This window comes from Erinaceus europaeus, chromosome 17 (assembly GCF_950295315.1).
Source record: "Erinaceus europaeus chromosome 17, mEriEur2.1, whole genome shotgun sequence".
Taxonomy (NCBI): domain Eukaryota; kingdom Metazoa; phylum Chordata; class Mammalia; order Eulipotyphla; family Erinaceidae; genus Erinaceus; species Erinaceus europaeus.
In genome coordinates this window covers 28,850,260-28,874,730 of record NC_080178.1, presented here as the reverse complement: position 1 = coordinate 28,874,730, position 24,471 = coordinate 28,850,260, and the positions used below count along the sequence as shown (strand labels likewise).

Here is a 24,471-nt window from a genome sequence, read left to right as displayed (position 1 = left end):
TTTGTTGTAGTTATTATTGTTGTCATTGTTGGATAGGACAGAGAGAAATGGAGAGAGGAGAGGAAGACAGGGGGGGGGGGAGAAAGATAGACACCTGCAGACCTGCTTCACTGCCTGTGATGGGACTCCCCTAAGGTGGCGAGCCGGGGGCTCCAACAGAGATCCTTACGCCGGTCCTTGCACTTTGTGCCACCTGCGCTTATCCTGCTGCGGTACTGTCGGGCTCCCTAAGTAGAATTTTAAACATATATACACATTCACCTACACTCATCGATCTCACATGCAAAAGACTTATTTAGGAGAAAAACACAAAAGTATTAGTAATAGAAAATAAGAAATCAGTGGTTGGGGAGGTGGCGCAGTGGACAAAACATTGGATTCTCAAGCAAGAGGTCTGGAGTTCAATCCCCGGCAGCACGTGTACCAGAGTGATGTCTGGTTCTTTATCTCTCTCTCTCCTATCTTTCCTATAAATACTTAAAAAAATATATAGAGATCACATATTAGCTAACACAAATTATTTCTGTAACACAGTATCACAGTAGTAAAGAAAATTAAGGGGCCAGGAAGTGGCACATATGATTAAATACACATTACAGTGCACAAAGACCCAGGTTGAAGCCCCCTGTCCCGACCTGCAGGGGGAAATCTTCACGAGTGGTGAAGCAGGGCTGCCAGATGTTTCTTTCCCTCTTTATCTCCCCCCTCCTCTATCCAATAATAAACAAGTAAAAAAAAAATTAAAGGGAAGATTATTGGTTTTTTTTTCATATTTATTATTTATTCCCTTTTGTTGCCCTTGTTTTGTTGTTGTAGTTATGATTGATGTCGTCGTTGTTGGATAGAACAGAGAGAAATGGAGAGAGGAGGGGAAGACAGAGAGGGGGAGAGAAAGATAGACACCTGCAGACCTCTTCACCGCTTGTGAAGCAACTCCCCTGCAGGTGGGGAGCCGGGGTCTTGAACTGGGATCCTTAGGCCGGTTCTTGTGCTTAGTGCCACGTGTGCTTAACCTGCTGTGCTACCGCCCGACTCCCAATTATTGGGATTTTTAAGACACAGAGAATTACAGCTGGTCTGAGTTTATTCCGAATAGCTCCTTGACTGCTTTTCTATAGTAATAAATACTTCCACTTCAAATCCATTTTAAAATGTTCTCACATTTTTAGCTAAGCATACAAAGTTACAAGTTAATTTTTAGATAAGCAATTCAGGGAAAGTTAATTTAACCAACAATATGATAGGCAAGAGCTGACTTAGTTTTGTTTCTGCCCCAGTGATCTGCCAACAATAGTCAATATATATAGTCTGCTTTACTTAATGTCTAAACACTTTGCTTCTAGTCAATAGTCTCTCCTGTACTGTATATCATTCTAGCCTTACTAGTAAGGTAACAGGATGCTCAGGTAGGCTCCTATCAGAATACCATCTTACATATCCTCTATACACTTTCACACTTATTTTCCCTTTTGTTGCCCTTAGTTGTTTTTCATCGTTGTTGTAGTTATTATTGTTATTGATGTCGTCGTTAGATAAGACAGAGAGAAATGGAGAGAGAGGAAGACAGAGAAGGGTAGTGAAAGACAGACACCTGCAGACCTGCTTCACCTTCTGTGAAGCGAACCCCCTGCAGGTAGGTAGGGAGCCGGGGGCTGGTCCTTGCACTTTGCGCAACCTGTGCGCTACTGCCTAACTCCCACTTTTACATTTCTGAATCAAGCACGTTTATACAAGACACAAAGTAATGTCTTACTTAAGCTTTTTATTAAAACCACTCTTCCAAAGCGTAATTCAATTTCTACAGTCAATTGGATAAAAAATTAAGTTGATTGGGATGGAGTGAATAATAACCTACATATTTTGCATAATGAATATGCAAAAGACTCTCATGCCTGAAGCTCTGATGCCCCAGATTCTCTCCCCAGCACCATCATAAGCCAGAGCTTAGTAATTATATTTTTCTCATTAAAATAAATAAAAATATCTTGTCTTTTTGTATCTGTCATTAAAAATAAATGAGTGGTCGGGGAGGTGGCGCAGTGATAAGGCTTTGGACTCTCAAGCATGAGGTCCGGAGTTCGATCCCTGGCAGCACGTGTGCTAGAATGATGTCTGGTTCTTTCTCCTCCTATCTTTCTCATTAATAAGTAAATAAAATCTTTAAATAAATGTTAAGAGGACCGGACGGTAGTGGAGCAGGTTAAGTGGACATGGCTCAAAGCCCAAGGACTGGCATATGGATCCTGATTCGAGACCTTAGCTCCCCACCTGCAGGGGGGTTGCTTCAGAAGTGGTGAAGCGAGTCTACAGGTATCTTTCTCTCCCCCTGTCTTCCCCTCCTCTCTCGATTTCTTTCTGTCCTATTCAGCAACAACAATAAAAAATAAAGATTTAAAGAAACAAAACGTTAAAAAAATAAGTAGATTATATTTTTCTACAATTACTCCTACCAATTCAGAGCCACAACTGTAGAAAAATTCCACTTCCACTTTCTGCAAAACTCATCCATATTTCTCAGGGTTAAGTTTTATCAATGATGCCAATCAAAAATTTCTAAAATCAGATTTTTTCTAAGTTATACAGAACTTTTTAAAGCTTTATCCCAGAAAATCATTTGTATTTTTGACTCAATTCCAATTTTTCTTAACTCTATACCCAGAGCTTATTTTTATTTTAAGACTATCTAATCCTATTTCTAAAAATTATCTCATTACCTGGTTCACTTTGTAAGATTATGTCAGCAACCTCTGAAAGTGAAATACAATTTTCTCTTTTTATTGTTGCTACCAGGATTATCAGTGGGGTTTGGTGTTGTCACAAGTACACTGGTCCTGGAGGCCATTTTTTCCTTTTCTTCTTTATATTTAATTGATAGGACAGAGAGGAATTGAGGGAAATGGTAGAAAGAAAAACATCTGCAGAACTGCTTCATAATTCATGAAGTGTTTCTCGTGCAAGTAGGAGGCAGAGGCTTGGTCCTGGGTCCCTCCCTGTGCATGGTAAGTAAGGTATGTGCTCGACCAGATGTGTCACCACCTGGACCCCCAAATATCAATTTCTAAAGACTAAATGTACTCCTCTGGTTATCCCCATCTTATAGATTTAAAAAAAAAAAACTATTTCCTCATTGGATAGCGACAGAGAGATGGGAGGGGAAGAGAGAAAGATGTCTGTGGCATTGCTTTCACTTGTGAAGCTTTCTCTCAGGCGAGGACTGGGGACTTGAACCTGGGTCCTTGTGCATTGTAGATTGTGCGCTCAACCAAGTGTGCCACTGTGCCCCCACCTCTTATAATGATAAAAACTTAAGACTTTCAAAAATTTGTCAAGAAATTTATCTTCAATAACTGTTTATGTAGGCCTACTATAATAACTGTACTTTTCAGTATCCCATATATACACAATTTTATTGCCTCATTTGAAAGATTCCACATGAGAAAGAGGGCAGAGCATCATTCTGGCAAATGTGTAGCTAGGGGTTGACCCCAGGCCTCCCTCACACATAGAAGTCTGCACTCTACTCACTAAGCCTGGTTATTCCACTGCTTCAACTGGAACAAATCACAGCTGTCAAACAGTTTTAGAAGTTTTCATAAAAGACATCTTACTCCCTTAAAAAAAAAAAAAGTGAAACATTACTATAAAACTTCAATGTTATAGCACTTAATTTTATCAACTCATTTTAAAGCAGAATCATAACTAAAATTCAGCTAAATGAGCCAAATAGATATCATAGTGATTGTGCAAAAACAAACAAATAAAACAAAACCAAACCAATGTCATGCCTGAGGCTCCACAAACTCACATTCTATCCTTAGGACCAACATTAGCTGGAACTGAAAAGTACTCTGGTGACAAAATAAAGTAAAAATCTACCACAAGGTCAGGGAAGTGACTCAGTGGAGCCAAGGACTTAAAAGCATAGGGTCTGAGTTTGATTCCTTGTACCACGTATGCCAAAGTGATGCTCTGGTTCTCTTCATTACGTAAATAAATCACACCAGAAGCTAGAGATAGAACTCAGAAGCAGAGCCCACACTGAACTTATAAGAGTCCCCAGGTTCAATTTCCACCCCAATCACTGGATATCCACGTGCCAACAACTGGACTGCAAACCATTATCCCATCCCTTCCTCCTACAACAAAATTGGGGGGGGGATATCTATCACTGCACAATTATTTAAAGTAAACTTGTAGAATTATTGCATGCTCATGGTCCCAAGTGTTTGCTTAGTCTGAATACCTCAGAGTGATGTCCTGGTTCTCTCTCAGAAATAGATTTTAAAAAGAATCATTAAAAACCCAAAACTTCACTTCAGTCAAGATTCAGAGAGGTCAGGTAGCGGTAAACCTGCTTAAGCGCACACACTACAGTGTGCAAGTACCCGGGTTCAAGGTCCTGGACCCCACCTGCAGGGGGAAGGTTCACTAGTGGTGAAGCATGGCTGTAGATTTCTCCCCTGTCCTCTCAATTTCCCTGGGTCTATCCAATAATAAATATATTTAAAAAAAGATTCAGAGAGAGTGTTAAGTATATACTGTCTGTCAACACAACTTAAAGTTTTACAACATGAATAAGGACTGGTTAAAAATATAACTATTTTCAGGGAGTCAGAAGGTAGCACAGCGGGTTAAGTGCACATAGTGCCAAGCCAAGGATCACGGTTGAGCCTCCAGCTCCCCACATGCAGGAGAGTCGCTTCACAAGTGGTGAAGCAGGTCTGCAGGTGTCTATTTTTCCCTACACCTCTCTGTCTTCTCCTCCTCTCTCCATTTCTCTCTGTCCTATCCAACAACAGTGACCAACAACAATGGTAATTACAAATATAAAACAAGGGCAACAAGAGAATTAATATTTAAAAAAGTAACTATTTTCTAGGTAGCTTTTCACATGGATTAGATAAATTCTTATGAAAACCCAAATGAATTTTAGTTTTCATTATTTCTTTTGAAAATAAACATGTTTTTATTTCTCAGGTAGCAAATTAAAGAGTGGAGATTTAAGTGAAAAAAAAAAGCATTAACTACAAATTTTATTTGTGAAAACCAAAGAAAATTTAAGATAAAAATTAAAACTGTAGAAAAATCAAGAAATGGGGCCGGCTGGTGGTGCACTGAGCACACGTTTTACAACGTGCAAGGACTCGAGTTCAAGACCTAATCCCTTCCTGCAGAAGGAAAGCTTTATGAATGGTGAAGCAGTGCTGCAGGTGTCTCTGTGTTTGTCTCTGTCCCTATCACCTCCTCACTCTCAATTTCTGCATGTCTCTCTAGAATAGAGAATAATAAGTCAAATAAATGAGATTGAAATATGTAAATTTTGCCCTTTTGACAGCCATATTAAAAAACTGAAGTTTTGTGGTTTGGGAAGTGGTGCAGTAGATAAAACATTGGACTCTCAAGAATGAGGTCCTGAGTCTAATCCCCAGCAACACATGTACCAGAGTAATATGTGGTTCTTTCCTCCTATCTTTCTCATTAATAAATATAAAATGTAAATAAAAAAACTGAAGTCGTGACTATTTTGATGGATTCAGTGCTACTATTTTAATATTTATAATCTTCATAATGTTTATTAGTCTACTAGTACTTACATTTTTACATTTTTTTTTCCTTTCTTCGTTGCTGAATGCATTTCTACAAAAACAAATATGGGAGGAGAGGTGTCTTGGCAGGTAGAGCACAAGACTTCCACATGTGGGATCTCTCCTGGGTTAAATCCCTTAACTCTGAACATACCAGAGCAGGGTTCTGGTAGCTTTTGCTCATAAAAAAGTGAAGTTGAATACATCTTAAATAAAAGCATGTTCTTCCCCTGAAATTAAATTTATATAGTTTGAAATGCTTACTTTGTATTTTTTTATATTTTGTTTTCTTCAAATGTTTGATAGCATTTTGCAAAATAATATGGGGGACAGGACTCAGGACCTCAGAATTAAGAGTTCAACACTTTACCCACTGCTCCACAAATTCAAATTATTTTAGACAATCCACTGGGAGTATAACTACTTTACAATCTGTGCTATCCCCACACACTGGGGGAAGCTTTAGTGTTAAGATATGCAGACTCTGCTCCTCTCTAACAGAAAACCTGGTCTGAAGTAGTTAAGTTCATTGATCACAAATAAATAAATAATAAAAGATTGATTTCATGGGGTCAGGTGACAAACCAGCCAGTTGTTAAAGCACACGGTAACATGTCCAATTATCTAGGTTCAAGTCCTCAGTCCCTACCTTCAGGGGGAAAGCTTCACAAACCAAGGAGCAAGCCGTGCTGCACATCCGCTCCAGCCCCTTCTCTCTGATTCTGTCACAGAAAAAGAAAGACTGCGGGGGACAAAAATAAATAAATAAAATAAAAATGGTTTATTTTGGGTGGAGAAGACAGCAAAATTATTATAATAAAAACTTTCTTGCCTGAAGCCCAGTTTCAATCCACCACACCACCACAAACCAGAGCTGTGCAGCATTCTGCCTTAAGGGGGGAGTGGGGGGACAACGACAAAACAAAATAAACAAACTGAAAAAAAAGACACTTTCCTTCTAATGGATCCTAATTTATTATTAATAGTATGTTGGAAGATTGTAAGATTACAATATATAGTTTCACACAGGACTAACTTCTGTTCAGACATTATGTAGCAAGACAACGGAGCTGTTGGATTATCAGGCTATAACAGATAAAGGAAAGATTTGCCTAATGTCCAGTTTCTCAAAGCTGAGACCCCCCATAACCCTTTCATAATAATTACCTAAGCCTGAGGTAAGGACAGACAAAGATAATACATCCATAAATAAATAAAAGGAAAGATAAGATGATTGCTTTTTTCTTCACATAATTTCTTATCATCCCCCAACATGGAAACAAACAAGACAATAAACAAAACTAAGAATGGGCTTTCAAACTATCGTTGAGACAGATAGGGACGCGTGAATTTTGGAACACCAAATTTTATGAAGCATTTAATTATGCTATTGTTATTAAACTCAGCTTTTTAAGTGTCTAATACTAATACAATATTATCTGCTATGCGTTCTCCACTAATGTTAATACAAAAATACAATACACAACAGTCAGGAAGTCATCAGTGAACAGAAGATAGGACTCCCATGAGCCAGGCCCCAAGGTCAAAACCGGACAACACAGGCTGGAAGCACGTTGTGGTTCTCTTCTTTTTAAAAGTTAATCTTTAAAAATATAATTGGGTTGTCAGAAAAGTTATGACATTATTCTTCTGTTTTCCTATGCAAATATGCATCCTGAGTTTTCCCACAACCCTATGTAACACATATGATGAAACAAGTTTTCCCATGTATATAATAGGAGTGGGGGGCTTAACAAGAAAGAGGGGCCAAAGGAAGCCAGATGTGATGCTGGAGTTTGAATTTAGGACCTCATGCATGAGGCTACAATGATTTATCTATAGTGTCATCTACCAAACCACTGGTGCCTAACTTTTCAACAACACAAAATCCTACAAAACAAACATCCTTGTGCAAACAAGATTAAGTGGGAAATTATGTTTGATCAACTATGTGAAAATCTTAACATGTTACATGTATTTGAAAATATTGGTCTTTCATCTTAAAACGTGTCTTAGCTTTCAAACATAAATTATAATTTCACTATTATATCAAAATTACTTGAAGGGTCAAGATATAATTCATTTGATAGATTACATACCTTACCATACTCAAGGACCCAGATTCAAGTCTTCTCTCCTTCTACTTGAATGAAAGAACAGTCCAGAGAAACTGCAAATGCATGAGGCCTGCACTTCACACACCCTTGCACAATGAATGGTATTATTTAAACTAAGGACACTGACAAAAACTTAAAAGTAGTAGCACTGTGTTAAAATAATGTGAGGAAGAGAACTTTTCTGAGAATTACCAAAGGGATTTTAAATTGTTACCAGCTCTGTGGAAGGCAATTGGAATACAGAAAAATGCCTATAAACTAACATTCTTATTTAAAATTTTTTTGTTATTATATTTATTTATTGGAGACAGCCAGAAATCAAGAGGGAGACAGAGACACCTGCAGACTTGTATCATCACTCATGAAGCTTTCCCTCTGCAGGTGGGGACCAATGGCTTACACCTGGGTCCTTGAGCATTGTAGCACGTGAGCTCAACCAGGTGTGCCATCACCTGGCCCCCAACTCACATTCTTTTCAATCAAGCAACTTCCCGGCTAGGAATTTACATGGAATACTAAATACTTTCAAAATTCATCTTTTTGGGCTTCTGTGTGAAACAATTTTTGTATTCAACACAAATTCTAAAACAAAAAAACAAACAAACAAAAAAAAAACCAAAAGAAACGGGACAGTATTATGAAAATAGAAATAAAATGTGTATTTTACTCAGTTAGTGGAAGACACACTACAGGACCAGAGCATCTCCTAGTGCTATGGCAACTCCCAATGTAGTGCCAGAGTTCTAATCTGGGCATATTCAGCTTTCTGGCCCTTCACTTTGATCTTAAAAATGAAGTTAAGGGGCCAGGCAACTGGCTAAGTGCAAAGAGTATCATGCACAAAGAGCTGGGTTCAAGACCCTGGCTCCCACCTTCATGGGGAAAGTTTCACAAGTGGTGAAGCAGTGCTGCAGGTCTCTCTCCTCTATCCACTGTCTCTCTCAATTCCTCTCTTGTCTAAGAAATTAAAATAAATTTTAATTAGCAAAGAAGTTAACTGAATCACAGCAAAGGACTTTAAGGGTGAGCAACACTGGAGGGGTTGAAGAGGCAGATAGACGGGGCTGAGTGCTGGCACATCTGTTTACACATTACAATGTGCAAGGACTCAGGTTTGAGGCCCCAGTCCCCATCTGTAGAAGAGTGGTGAAGCAGTGTTGCAGGTGTCTCTGTCTGCTTCTATAACACCCACGTCCCTCTCGATTTCTGGCTTTATCTTAAAAAAAAAAAATTAACAAGAGGGAAGTGGGGGGTCAGTGCATGATGGTAGAGAAAGCCTTAAGTTGGGAGTGGCAGAAATAGCATAATGGTTATGCAAAAAGACTTCCATGCTAGAATGTCTGAATTTGGTCCAGTTACGGTTACCACCATAAGTCAGAACTGAGTACTCTTTAAAAAAAAAAAAAAAAAGAATGGTGGTACAGCGGGTTAAGCACAAGTGGCGGCAAAGCAGAAAGACATGAGTAAGGATCCCAATTTGAGACCCTGGCCACCCACCTACAGGAGAGTCGCTTCACAAGCAGTGAAGCAGGTCTGCAGGTGTCTATCTTTCTCTTCCCCTCCTCTCTCCACTTCTGTCCTATCCAACAACGATGACATCAATAATAACTGCAATAAAACAACAAGGGCAACAAAAGTGAATGAATAAATAAATATGAAAACAAAAAACCTTAAGTTACTGGTGGGAATGATGTACACAGTACCTATGTGGCATGGTGGTAAGCCTGGTAGAGCACACATGCTACCATGTGAAAACTGGGTTCAAGACCCTGGTCCCCCCATCTACAGGGAAAGGCTTCTGGAACAAAGGAGCAGTGCTGCAGGTGTCTCTTCTCTAGCTTAACCTCCCCTGAAAAAAGAAAAAAATGGTCTCCAAAAAAGGTGAAATTGTGCAACGATTTGTTGATCCCCCACAATAAGCCTGGTGGGGTGTATATGTGGGGGAACTGTGCACATGTATCAACTGCCCTATAAATCATAACTTTCCCCCAATAAAAAAAATTTTTAATGCACATACAATGAACTAAGCTGAAACTGTTTTGGGGGTACCTGGGGAGAAGGGAAGAACAAGCACAGAAAACATGCATTTCTATATCCCTATATATGTGCTCTATAGCCCCCACTGATTATAATTCTGAGCCCTTTCATTTAATAAGAACAGAGTAACTTTGCAAAATAATGTTTTAGTTTTTGAGTTAAATAGGGGGGCTGGGTGGTGGCAGAACCAGTTGAGCCCAGTTAAAACTTCACAAGGAGCTGGGTTCAAGTTCTAGTTTCCCACCTGAAGGGAAGAATGCTTTGTGAGCATTTCTTTCCTTTCCCTCTCGATTTCTGTATTTATCCAATAAATAAGTAAATATTAAAAACAAAACAAAAAGACATAATTGGAAACTTCCAAAGATCTGTTAATTTTAAATAACAGTATTTTACTAACCTTGCCTACAATGTCTTTTTAAAATGTCTTTTGGGCATATAACTTTGACAGCTATTTTCTTTTCATCCCGCAGGTGAAATAGTTTAACTGTTATCGTGTTCCTGTTTTTGCTGTGCATTTGTTCTGCAGTTAAGTTTTGGCCTGGTAATTCCTTTTCTACACTTGTCAGGTTGTTTTTTTTTTTTTTGCCTCCAGGGTTATTGCTGGGGCTCAATGCTTAAGAGTCCACTGCTCCTGGAGGAGCATTTTCCCCATTTTTGTTGCCCTTGTTGTTGTACAGGACAGAGATAAATCAAAAGAGGGGAAGACGGTGTGTGTGTGTGTGTACATAAAGACATCTGCTTCACCACTTGTGAAGCGACTCCTCTGCAGGTGGGGAGCTGGGGGCTCAAAGCGGGATCCTTAACGCTGGTCCTTGTGCACTTAACCCACTGTACTACTGTCTGGCACCTTAGTGTTTTTAAAACTCTATAAAACAAGGGTGCCAGGCCATAGCACACCAGGTTAAGCACACATGGTGCAAAGGGCAAGGACAAGGATCCCAGTTTGAGTACCCGGCTCTCTACCTGCAGGGGGGTCGCTTCACAAGCGGCAAAGCAAGTCTGTGTCTCTTTCTTCCCCCATCTTCCCCTCCTCTCTTGATTTCTTGTTTTATCCCACAACAATAGCAATAGTAGTAACAATAAGGGAAACAAAAATTGTGGTGGTGGGGAGGAATCTGTAAAACAACTTTAGTTGCTGCAGTAGTGTGCACAAGGACCTGAGGTCAAGCCCCTGGCCACCACAGGGTAATACCTTGAAGGTATAGCAGTGCTGCAGTGTCTTCTCTCTTCCTGGGGGGTGGGGGGGGTGGGGGGGTGGAATGACAACAAAAAACAGCTTGCAAGGGAGCAGTGGAATCACTGTAGGTGCAAAGTTTGGGACGGGGGTTAAATTTAAAACAAAATACCCAAGCATTAAAAAAGAAGGGAAAAAAATAGCATGCAAGCTATGTTGAGAAACAAAACCTTCAAAACCTCACATGCACTAATAACATTAGATTTGAAAGTTTAAAAAGTTAAGAATTTAAGTGTATTTCTTGGAATATTACAAAATTCCCCCCCAAAAAGTGTTTTATTTGCTGAAACACTTTTTTTCATCTACTGTTTGTATCTATCCCTAATGTTTGCTATACGCAAGTGAAATTTGGTTGAAAGGCATAAGGCAAAGGTGAAAATGACAAACATTTAACACAGTATTTTTTAAGACAAATGTCAAAATAATTCATCTCAAACATTTGTTTTGTGAAATAAACCTATAAAAAATCTACAGATTAAAGTAGAAATACATAAGTATCTAGACATCTTAATGAATTCCCACACAACAGATGTTGGCATTGTGTAGACACACAGCATTAAACTTGTGTAAAATCAGATAGAAGATTGTGCTATATTAAGTGTAACAACACAATCTGTAAAATTTGGTAAACCAACATATGAGACCTCAATATTCCCTAACAGGTGTTTGGACTTTACAAAAACTGGAAAATACAAAAACTGACACCAATGCTTTGTGTGTGTGGTTAGGGATGCCAGGACTGAATTTATTTGAGGACCAGCTTGCTATACATGTTTCACTTACTTCCTTTGATGTGAACATTTTTATATCAATGTTTGGTAAATTTTCTCAGCTTTATGCTATAGGTATATTTGTAACTAGATTATATACATCTAGCTGGAAAGCTGGAAGTTGTTCAGCCTCATATGTAGATGCTAGATGTATATAATCTAGTTACAAATATACCTATAGCATAAAGCTGAGAAAATTTACCAAACATTGATGTAAAAATGTTCACATCAAAGGAAGTAAGTGAAACATGTATAGCAAGCTGGTCCTCAAATAAATTCATCAGGTTCAACCTTTTAATTGACTCTTTCTGACCGTAGCCACTCAGAAGGTAACACTGTCAGTAGAGGAGCTACAGGAATTGTTCCACTTCAAGTCACAGTCCCCAAAAACACAGATATTTGATGTTCATTGAAGGCTAGTGTGTACGATTATTTTGGAGTAGATAACAAGGAAAACTTATTACAATGGACACTACTAGAATGAATAAATATCAGATAAGCTGGTTTTCATACAGTAAATGTATATTACTTTCTTATTAGGAGATAAAATGAAGTAAAATGTGTTTTTTTTTTATTTGTTTGTTGCCTCCAGGGTTATTGTTGGAGTCCGGCAAATGCCAGGCTCCCCATAAGAGTCCTTTTTCAAAATAAATTCTAAATAACCTATATAAAATTACTTTTTTTAAAATGGGGGGGGGGGAAATGGCCACCAGTAGTGCATTCATAGTGCTAGCACCATGCCCTAGCAATAACTCTCCTTGTGACAATAAAAATAATGATAAAATAATAATTTTTCATATACTAGTAAATCCTGAGAACCAGAAAAACAAGGTATTCAAACTGATTATCTAAGTGCAGGGACTGGCATAAGGATCCTGGTTTGAGGCCCTGGCTCCCCATCTGCAGGGGAGTCACTTCATAAGTGGTGAAGCATGTCTGCAGGTATCTATCTTTCTCTCCCCATCTTCCCCTCCGCTCTCCATTTCTCTCTATCCTATCTAACAACAACAACATCAATAACAGTAACTACAATAAAATAAGGGCAACAAAAGGGAATGTTAAAAAAAATAATCAAATAATGATGAATGAAAATAAATGTACAAATACAGAGAATAGGGGCCGGCTGGTGGAGCACTTGGCTGAGCACACATGCTACAGTGTGCAAGGACCCAGGTTTGAGCCCCAGTCCCCACCTGCAGAGGGAAAGTTTTGTGAGCAGCGTGTCTTTCTCTATCTCCCCCTTCCTTCTTAATTTTTGATTGTCTCTATCCAATAAATAAAAAAATATAAATATAGGGTAGTTATGTTATTGGTATCACTTCAAAACTAAGCATACACTTGTAAAATTATTATGTAAAGGGTACTCATTTTGGTATTTAAGCTTCATAAAGTTGGGAAAATAAGGACTTCGAAATGTTTTATGGGAGGCAAAACACTCAAAAAGTTGAAACCAATACCCTTCAGAGTGGATATTATTAACTAGAAATACAAAATTACAAGTTTAACTCATATTTGATTTCAAAACTTGAAAGAAGTGGGACCAGGCAGTAGCACACCTGGTCAAGTGCACACATTACAGTGTGGAAGGACTCAAGTTCAAGCACGGGTCCCCACCTGCACATGAAACGCTTCAAGAACGTTGAAGCAGGACTACAGGTGTCTGTTTCCCTATCTTCCCTTTCCCTCTCAATTTATGTCTCTATCCAATAGTAAATGAACAAATAAATTAAAGTCGCATAATTAAAAAAAAAAAAGCTTAAATGACCGAGGCCAAGTGGTGGCACACCTGGTTAAATGCACCTATTACCATGCACAAGGACCCAGGTTCAAGCCCTCTAGTTCCACACCTGTAGGGGGAAAGCTTCATGAGTGACCAAGTGTCTTTCTCTTCCTATCTTCTCCTCTGTCTCAATTTCTGTTCTAGCAAAAAAATAAAAGAAAAATATCCTAAACCAATGATTAGTAAAACAATCTTTAAAATAAAGATATTAAGGAAAATATTTAAATTAGGGTATATGAATTTTAAAATGGTTGAGAAAGGCTGGAGATAGCTAACCCAGTAAAGCATGTTATCTTATATTGTGAAACTCCCTGGTTTCAAGCCCCAGCAACATGTTGGAGAGCCATGGACAGAACTGAGGTATCTCTACAAATGTAGGTTCTTCCCTCTAAAAAAGAAAATAAAATCCAGGACACTCAGTGGTTATATCATGTAAGGCAGGCCCTGGGTTCTTTTAGCCACAGAAAATAAAGTTGAGAAATACAGCATTCATTTGTGTTGTGAAAATCCCAGAAACAGCTAATGTTTATGAGGACAAGCATTCCATGCCCATTTTTGAATCAGAAATACTTAGAAAAACTGAATTACTGAAGATGCTAATAATCTGAAATCTTAATGATAGTAATAGTTAAAATTCCAAAAGTTAGTTATCCAATAAAAGCAAACTACTGTGTTACTGTCAAGTGTGGGGCATTAATTCCCACTAAAGAAAAAAAAAAGTAACAATAAACTAATAGTTTATATTTAAAAAACAGAGGATAAAATCTGGGCCAGAAAACAACGCCAGCAACATCAAGCGCACATGAAAGCCTTTGGTTCATCCCATCACACGAGTTTTATGTTCTAAAAGCAAAAATACTGAGTTTTCAAACCTAAAGAAAAAAAAAAAAAAAACACCTGGCAGAGGACCCAGTGAGGGTTGAATTGTTATGTGGAGAACAGAGAAATGTCACACATGCACTAACTATTGTATTTTACTGGACCATTAATCCCCCAATAAATTAAAAAACAAAAATCTGTCAAAAATGTGTTAGTGGAAATGTACCCTTGTAATGACCACAATCCTGTAAATCAACATTTCCTTAAGAAAGTGAAACTGAAAGGGGGGAGGGGAAGTATGTATCAATTCAATCTAATCTTGACTTTAAATTTAAGAAACACTCACTACACAGTACTAGTAACCCCCCAAAAAGACTGTAAGATTAACTCTTGACTGCATTCTGGTAGTCAAAGTAACAATCAACTAGTGATTCTTCTGTCCAGACACAGAGTATTCATGTAAAACAGATGTCCATCCTTTGAGTGAGTCACAAGTACTAGTATGCTAACTGTAATTCTAGTATGCTTTAAAAGCTTCCCATGCAGCTCTGAAGCAGTAAAGCTTATTATTTAAAAAACATTTTTAAAAAATTATTTTTATTTATCAGAGACTGCCAGGGGCAGGGTTAGATAGCATGATGGTTATGCAAAGAGACTCTCATGCCTGAGGCTCCAAAGTCCCAGGTTCAACCCCCACACCACCATAAGCCAGAGCTGATCAGGGCTCTGGTTTAAAAAGACAGAGAGAGAGAGACAGAGAGAGAGAGAGAGAGAGAGACTGACTTGTAGCACTGTTTCACCACTCACAAAGCTTATCCCCTGCAGGTGGTACTGGGGGCTCGAACCTGACGCTCAACCAGATGTACCACCACCTGGCCCCTAAAGCAGTAGTTTATAAAGTTTCTCTTTAGGATAAAAATATCTTGATTTTACTCATGTAAAATGGAGGCTAAACTAATTCATCTTGTCTTCAGTCAAGTTTTTTTTATTTCAATACCGTGTCATGTGTTAGTGACGCTCTGGTTCTCTTTCATTTACATACATACACATTTATGTATTTTCCATATACAAATATAAAACATATAGATGCATGTTTTACAAATGAGATTACTTAAAGACCATTTTGAAATGCAAACGACTCTAAATCTTGTACATCTTAATATCAATTACATGCCAAGAACTTACTGAGAGAAAAGATACCATTTCCCATATGTGAAAATTTAGACATAAAGTGCCTATGTATGCTTGAATTAAATTTGTGGATTATAAGTCAAAGAAGTAGCTCTGCACTAGAGTACAGGTCTTGCATTTTTGAAGACTTGATTTGATGCCTGGCAATGCATACATTATAACAGTGGACTACTGAAATACACTAATGCCTTCAAATCTTGTTTAAAAGGTAGCATAATGGTTATGCAAGACTTTGATATTTGTCAATCCCAGAACCACTATAAATCAGAACTAAGCAGTGTTCCGGTAAAAAAAAAAAATATTAACAAACAAAAAGGACAAACTGAGGATCTGAAGAAAGCGTACCAAGTAGAGCATGAGTGCCCACAGATGGTAGATTGAGTACACTGGTATCTCTCACTCCTTATACAGAAAAGGGTGGGGGGAGAGAAGAGTTGGCCTCAGCGGTAAGATTTTGCATGCTTGAAGTCCTAGCACCACAATGAAATGGGGGGGGGGGGGGGAGAAGAGTGTTGTGTTCCGTTTGGCAAAATAGCTCACTTGGATAGTTTGTTTCATATGCATCATCATATGCAGGACTCAAGCTTGGCCCCCACTAAATTGAAGGAGGATTTGGTGTTGTGGTCCTTCACCACACCTCTATCTTAAAAATAAAAGACAATTTATAACTGAACATGTTCAATTTCAGACTTTTTTGAGATGTGTTATACACCGAACTATTACTATTTTTAAGATAAAGACAGAGAAGGCAGAGACTGTGTGTGTGTGGTGGCAATGAAGTACACTATGCAGGTGAACTAATCTAATTATTTTAAAATTACATTTCCATCCTCTTTGATGCCAAATTACATCTTCTAAAAATGAAAAATCATATTCATTTATTTATTGAACAGAGACAGCCAGAAATTGAGAGGGAAGGGTGTGACAGAGAGGCAGACACCTATAATACTGCTTCACCACTTGCAAAGCTTTCCCCATGCAGGTGGGAACTAGGGGCTCCGGACCTGGATCCTTGTGCACTGTAACGTGTGCTAGCTAGGTGGACTAGCACCAGCTCCTCAAATTATTTAAAAAATTTTCATTGGCAATCTCCTGGCATATTAAATGGTAAAACTTACCCAAGGGGGCAGGCAAGATAGCATAATGGTTATGCAAACAGAATCTTAAACCTGAGGCTTCAAAGTCCCAAGTTCAACCCCCTATCCCCACCCCATAGTCCAGAGCTGAGTAGTGCTCTGGTAAAGAAGAAGAAAAAAAGAGGGGGGGAAAAAAAAAAAACCCTTACCCAGGTTATATTTCTCTGGGCCTTACAAATGACATCTAGTTTTTCAACAAGCTATATTCAAAATAAATAGATTTCTTGTTGTAATCTTTGAGGATTCCGAATGTGGGTAAAATTTTAAATATGGATTTTAATATTTTCCCACCACTGTCATGTTTTCTATTTCAAAATTGCTAACAACAACAACAAAAAAAAAACAGAAAGAATGCAGTCAACAAAATAAAAACAATGGACCTACTACAGTATATCTGAACCTTCAGCTTTGAGAAACCTGGCTCACTTTATTATTATATTTTTATTTATTTTGAATAGAGAAGTTGAATGGGGAAATAGTCATCTGCAGCACTGCTTCACCATTCATGAAGCTTCCCTCCTGCAAGGGGGGGCTAGGAGCTTGAACCCCAGGTCCTGTGCACTGTAATGTATATGCTCAACTTGATGTGTCACAACCAGACCTCCTGGTTCACTTTTAAAGAAATAGTCAATGAATTGTCACCTGGTACATTTATGCATAATAACCAAAAATGTAAAACATCCAAAAAGGCTTTTAAAAAAGTATTAGAATAGTGTTAGAATTAGCTCCAAGAGTAGGAAAGATACAGTAAGTTATACAAAAGACTTTCAAGCCCGAGGCTCTAAAGTCCCAGGTTCAGTTCTTAGGTGTGAAGTACTGAGAGTTCTTAGCTCTAAAGTATAGGGGGTTCCTATTCCTTAATACTATGAAAGGGTTAAGTGTGTCTGTTATTCATGGTAGTCAGATGAGGACATCATTAAGCAATATCTCTTAGAACAGAGCTAGAGGATTATTTATCAAAATACCCCCTTAAATTTCCTTGATTATAAATAATGCCCTATCAAGTATCCAGTATTATATTAAACAAACACCGAAGAAATTTAAACTAAAACACTATCTGACACAGGGCAACCTTAAGCTCCATTATTAAGTAGATCTTTGTTTTACCGTTTTTATTATAAACTTGGCAAGATGCCTATTTCATTTTCAGAACATACCAAAACAGCTTTTCACACATAGAAATAGAAGAGAAAGAAGCTGTTTTTTGACATGTAAAGAGTGTTTTCAGAGGGAGAAAAATCACCATATTTCTTTCAAAGTGACAGTCAAGTTTACTATTGTTTTCAAAGTTGAGAAAAGTTCATTGGGTTGACCAACATAATGTTTTTGCTTGAAAATAGCTACATTTCACATAAGAGTAAGTCACCTCAAAGACATAGGAAACAACTTTTCTAAAAATAATAATAAATTTTGTTATCTATGCAAAGGGTAGATAGCATAATGGTTATGCAAACACTTTCATGTCTGAGGCTCCAAAGTCCCAGGTTCAATTCCCACCCCCAGCCCCAACCCCACCACAAGACAGAGCTGAACGGTGCTCTGGTGTGTAAAAAAAAAAAAAAAAAGTTATCTAGGTGAATTATATATGCCCTTTTGCAAATACTTATATAAGTAGAGAAAGCCAGAAGGGGAAAAGTACACAGACCTTATTAATAGAAAGGACAACACTTAAAACATTTTTGGCCACCAGAATTATTGCTAGGGCTTGGCGACCACAGACAACTACACTGTTCTGGGAGGCCTTTCCCCACACTCCCGTCTTCTTTTCTCTTTTCATTTTTCTTTAGAGAGACAGAGAGATACAGAGTTGAGGAGAAACACCTGCAGCATTGTTCCACAGCTTGTGAAAAACTTCCTCCAACACACTGGGACTATGGGCTTGAACCCAGGTCCTCACCCATGGTATTGCGCACTCTTACTAGGTGCAGCACCACTCAGCTGCAAGCCTTAAACTGATAGTGCTAAAAAAAAACAAAACTGAAGGGAAGATAGATGGTGAAAAAGGCATTTTAATAAAATCTAACATCAAAATTCACTATTTAAAATATTAACCAAGCAAATATTTCCTTTGCACTAAAACAGCATGTATTCAAAGCACTTTCAGATGTTTAATCAGTTTTCAAATAATCCCTGTTGCTTTTTTACAGCCCTAGTCTACATCACACATACACTTAAGAAACTCTAGGTGAAAAGCCATATGCATATTAGAGTAAAATCTGAATAATCACACGGACAGACCAACATTTATTACAAACAGGAAAAGAGCAGATCTATAAGAAAGAGTACAGACTTTTTAAAGCTCAAAAGTTGAAGAAAAGAATATCATCTATGTAAAATGCATTAATTGTATCTACATTTTAAAAAGTCACATTTCTCATTATATACAAAACAGTGAAGTACAGTAATTGAAGCTTCTAATTAAGAGGCATTAAAACAATGACGGTGTTTATTTCAATTTAGGTCACTCATGTTCCATCCTGAGTTCAGTTCCATTTTCCAAGAAAAAAGATTATTTTAAAGTTATTCCAAAGCAGAAAGGTTATTTGGGAAAGCTGAAACGTAAACTTCACAACCCATTATTTAAAAGGAAAGCACTCAGTTTTACATCTTTTAAAATAAAAAGCAATCAATTCTCTACATTTTATTAGAATTAACAGTATTCACAAATAAGATATGACACCATATTGCTATTACCAGCAGTTTTAGTTTCTTCATTTCACCTTTTGTTACCAAAATGATTAAATTACTTTTTAAGGAAAAATTTTTGTGAACATGGCTCAACTCAAAACTACTTCTAACAATAAAATACCATAGATTTCATGCTGTTTAGCTATAGGAAAAGCTATAGAAACCAAGAGGTTTTGAGATACTGAATAGCCCTTCTAACAGTCCTTTAAAAAAAAAAAAAAGTGACTCCTTAAAGAGCATTGGGTATTCCACTGAATACCGTAGTTTAAAATCTATTTTTTAAAATAAAAAGCATACTATACCCGCAGCACTTAAGATATACACACAGCTACTACAAGGAGATGTTAAAATGTTTCCTTTATTTAAAGTAAGAAGCAGCATAAATTTTTCATATTAAAAGGAATATAGATAAGATTCTATACTTGCTATAGCAGTGTCACTTTAAGAATAAGTCTAATTGTGTTTATACTGTTACATCATGTGAAGTACTGGTTTTGGAATTAAGAATAAAGCAGCACACATCACATATTAGGCAAAATAGTATTTCCTATGCTATTATATATAAACACTAAAGTATTTTAGTCCAATTTTGAAATTATATAATTACAAATACATAGGTGCTGGTCCAAAATGTCCTTTTACTAGAACAAGGGAATTTTACTTTCAAAAATTCCTTTGCAGTAAAATAAAAACACATGAAGAGTTTTAGGATGCCATTTTAACATTCAAATTTTAGAAGTAGCTGGGTACTATTAAATGCTTGATTGTATGAAAAAAAGCAGGCAAATGTTAAAGACATTAACTTTACTAAACTTTTTTTTATCATATCACTTGCAACTGATATTTCAAGTTTAAAAGAAAAAGTCACCTTTTTTTGGTCATAGTTATTAAGCAAGACTTATACGGAAGTAACTTTTCTCTTGCAATCAAAGATGCATGTGCTTTCTATTGGGAAAGAACTAAATGTATTTGGACTCATACATCCGTTTCTCCTAGTGTAAAGAAATGAAACATTACAATTTCCCCAAGAAATACTGATTTACAACAAGTATTAGCAAGACTTTATTTTCTTGAGTGAATACAAGATGTTACGCAAACACTGTTAGTATTAACTTTAATATAAGACATTATTATCACTTCATATTTTTAAAATGTACTATTAATGTGTACTCTCCAGAATTATTAAAGGTCATACCAGGCAATGTGACCAAAGAAAACTTTTAGCCTGTCACATTCTAAGTAAAGAACAAAAGTATAAATTAAAAAATAAAGAGCAAGCCAGGAAACAAAGTCATATCTTAAAATTTAAGTGTTTCTAAAATCAGCATCGATTTAACATCTTAATTCCTAAACTGAACACAGACTTTACAAAACATACATTTATATTCTTTACCGTTTTAAAAGATGTTTTATATATATAGACAGATTGTGTGTGTGTAAAATAACTTCAAACCACCTACTAAATAAGTCAAGCAACCCAGAAGTAACTATGGAATATGCTTGTTATTTAAACAAGTTTCAACCCCTTGGAAGACATCTGTTATGTTTTAGGATTCTTTTTTAAAATGCAATTCATATACAAGGATATCAGAGAAGCAGACTCGCTGTGTTTATGCTTATAGAATGGAGTGCCGAGCCACCAGGTTTGCTTGTGTATGAGTATTTATATGTAAATATACAAAAACTGTTAAGTAATGATCATATTAATTTTCGATGAGTTCATATAAAACTATGTATTTGTAAAGTTACACCAGAAAGAGGATCAAGTGCAGGTGTGGTGCAGATTCCTTACATTAATGAGTAATACACACAGAGGGGAAAACAAACAAACAAAAAAACCCCTGCTGTCAGCATACTTCAGACTTGCCTACTATTCACTTACCTGAATTTTACGCTAGTATACTCTGATGATTCAATATATTTACAGAAAGGAATGGTCCTGAAGTGACGAAACCTTACGGATATGGTCTTGGGTCAAAACCACACCCAGACTCACAAGATACTCTCTCACATATACAAACACACAAACACACATACATAACCACACCAAAAAAATTGAACACACGCACAATGTTCCTGCTATTGTTAGTAATCCTTCCCCACACCCCAATTAATGTAATATTTTGGGTTGTGGGAAAAGTGCTTCTATGCAAAAATGCATCATGACTTTTCTGACAACCCAATAGTATACACTATAGTACAAATATAGTGAGTACACTGTAGCCTCAATTTCAATCTACTGTTGGTTGGGTCCATTCTAAGGAACACACAACAAATGGTCTGTGTTGCTGCTGTCTGTTCAACACTGCTTATACTAAAGGCCCTCAATAGGTCAAAACAGACCCACATATTATTAAATTTCAATGACTGTGGAAAACGCTATGAAAAGGCTGCAGTGTACTTGATTATGTTGTAAATTTATATTATGAAATTAATATTCAAAATAAAGCTGTATCAGTTTGTTATAAAACACAGTATTATTTTCTGCTTAATGTGATATCAATTATTACCATCTCACCCCTTCCACCTCACTAACTTATATCTAACCTGAAAAATCATTATTTGGTGCCAATTGTTATTGACATTATTATTGATCATCTTATTGCTAATTCCAATCTTAAAAAAAAATGAATGTTTTTCCTTCTAGTCATAATTAAAATGAAGCCCTGACTCTTAAACAAACATGCTTAGCTTCAAATTTTAAGATAATTAAAAAAGCAAGAAAAAAGAAAAAAAATGTATTGCAGGATAAGTTATGATTACATAGATTTGAGTCACATTAGCTTATTCTTCTAAAATGTAAATAGTATCCTTCAGAAAAATCTTCTTAAAACTATTGAAGTGCTTAAATTTATTGATATAACCATGCATTTTCACAATATTAAGTCTGAATTAATTTTTACCTGGATGTTTCATATTAGCAGAGACACTCAATATGCCTATAAAATTAACATTTCTATATTTCTTGTAATACCATTCATATTTGTTTGTACGTAGGAATAAAAAGGAAATTTGAGGTCTAAATAAATGACACAGGAGGCAATAAATTGACACATGACAAGTAAATAAAAGGCTAAAGCACTCCAATACCATTCAAACTGTTTTAATGTTGTTGCAACTGCAAAATGCAACAATCATCAGCTTGTAAAGACTCAAATTTCAAAAATTCATTTTAATTACTAGTTCATACCTATTTTACAAAATAAAGGCAAGAGACATTTAAATCCTCCTTGTCCTAGTTGTGCTATCTATGCTCCTGATTTTCTATCACTTTAGTGTATGTCGCAATTCCTATCAAAAGCTATATAAGAAAAAATAAAATAAAATATTAACCTCAGCTTCAATGTACAGTTTCCAGAATCTGCCAGAACTGGGGAACTGGGCAACAAGTCGTTCATAAGTCTTCCGTGCTTTGTCTATAGGTTGATTCTAAAATTGAAAACCAATAAACAGCATTTACAATGTTAGGATCATGAAAATATGATTTACTGCAGAACCAAGTAGTGTGATTGGACCCATAGAGAAGGAAATGTAATCCTATTATCACTAAACCTGTGCCTCTCGAATGAGAATGCTCCAAGCGTCAAGGTCATATGGATTCTCTTCTAATTTCTTTTCCGCTTTCTTCACCTTCTCTGGGACATACTCAGCTGCCTGAGAGGAGGAAAAACAATGAAATGAAGTTACTGGTTTAAAAAACCCATATCTTATTTAATGCAAACAAAGAATATTTAAAGTCATAATACAATATAAAGATGTCCTCTTACACAACAAGCCTACATTTTCTGGAATTATATTTACATATACTGTATAACTAACAAATCATACTTAAAGACATTGGAACATTCAAGTAACCCCCCCCAATTTTTTTTTTAATTGGACAGAGACAGAAATCAAGAGGGATGGGGAAGATAAGGAGGGAGAGAATAAGAGAGACACCAGCAGCATTGCTTCACCACTGGGAAGCTTCTCCGCTGCAGGTGGGGGGGGGGGCCCTTAAACTGGAATCTTTCCACACACTGTAACACTGTGTGCTCCACCAGGTACACCACCATTAGGGACCCTAAGCCCAACGTTTATATTAGATAGTACGAAGTCATTCTCAAACTTTGCGGTCTCAGGGGCCTTTTTATTATGTTCTTTAAAACTGAGTATGGTGGGAACATAAACAGGGAAGGAAAGGGTAAAACTCGGACTAGGCTGGCCTACTGCAGCATGGCCAAGGACTCCCAGAGTTGGGGGGAAGGGAACTACTGGGGGGAGTTGCTGAGTGGACACTGGGGACCCAGTCCATGGTGGTGAAGGAGAACTCAAGCTGGTAGCAGAAGTGGTGTACAGAGACCAATTACAGAAAGACAAGAGACTGTGCCCATGTGACAACTGAATTGTAAGCCATTACTTCCCTAAAGCAAAAATAATCTTAGAAATGGAAAGAAAAAAAAAGTATGCCAAAAAGCTTTTGTTTACATAGGCTGTCAGGAAAAGCATGATTTGTTATTATTCTATACAAAAATGTGTCACGATTTTTCTGACAACCCAATAATTTATGTTATAATACACAGTTTAAAGCTGTACTAAGATGTTTATAGTGGTGATATTTGGGTGGTAGGTGGGAAGTGCAGGTGATTTTCTTTTCCTATCTTTCTGTATTGTTTAAAACCACAAATCAGGTAGGTTTTAAATGACAGAAAAAGTAAACTGGGACTGGGCAGTGGTGCAACTAGTAGAGTACACAATTACAAGAACCTGGGTTCAAACCCAGATCCCCAAGTAATGTGGTGAAAAGCTTTGTCAATGGTGAAGAAGTCTCTTTCTTCCCTCTCAATCTCTGGCTCCCCTCTCAATTTCTTAAATTAAAATAATTAAACTATAGCCTAGGGGATGGTGCAATAGTAGTGTTAAGATTCTCAAGCATGAGGTTAAATTCAATCCCGGTCCTTGCACATGCAAGAGTGACCTAGGAAAGGATGGAGAGTTGGAGGGAGGAAGGCAAGAGGCATAAATAATATAAATACTACTTCTTGAACTGCTCTCACAGATTTACTTCATGAGAAGAAGTCAGAGCACCTTCTATGACATATATGATGCCAGGGATAGAACCAGGGAGCTACACC

The 24,471-nt window shown here is 37.1% G+C and overlaps 1 protein-coding gene across 2 annotated transcripts in view; it reads right to left on the bottom strand.

Moving 5' to 3' along the window:
- The window catches only part of CSTF3 (cleavage stimulation factor subunit 3), an 87,908-nt gene that overhangs the window by 40,221 nt on the left and 23,216 nt on the right, over positions 1 to 24,471 (bottom strand). For both annotated transcript variants that reach the window (XM_060176630.1, XM_007530093.3), the window contains 2 exons: positions 22,910 to 23,011; positions 22,691 to 22,786 (listed from right to left, as the gene is read on the bottom strand). In XM_060176630.1, coding sequence (XP_060032613.1) covers positions 22,691 to 22,786; positions 22,910 to 23,011 — 198 coding nt within the window. The remainder of the gene's footprint in view (positions 1 to 22,690; positions 22,787 to 22,909; positions 23,012 to 24,471) is intronic.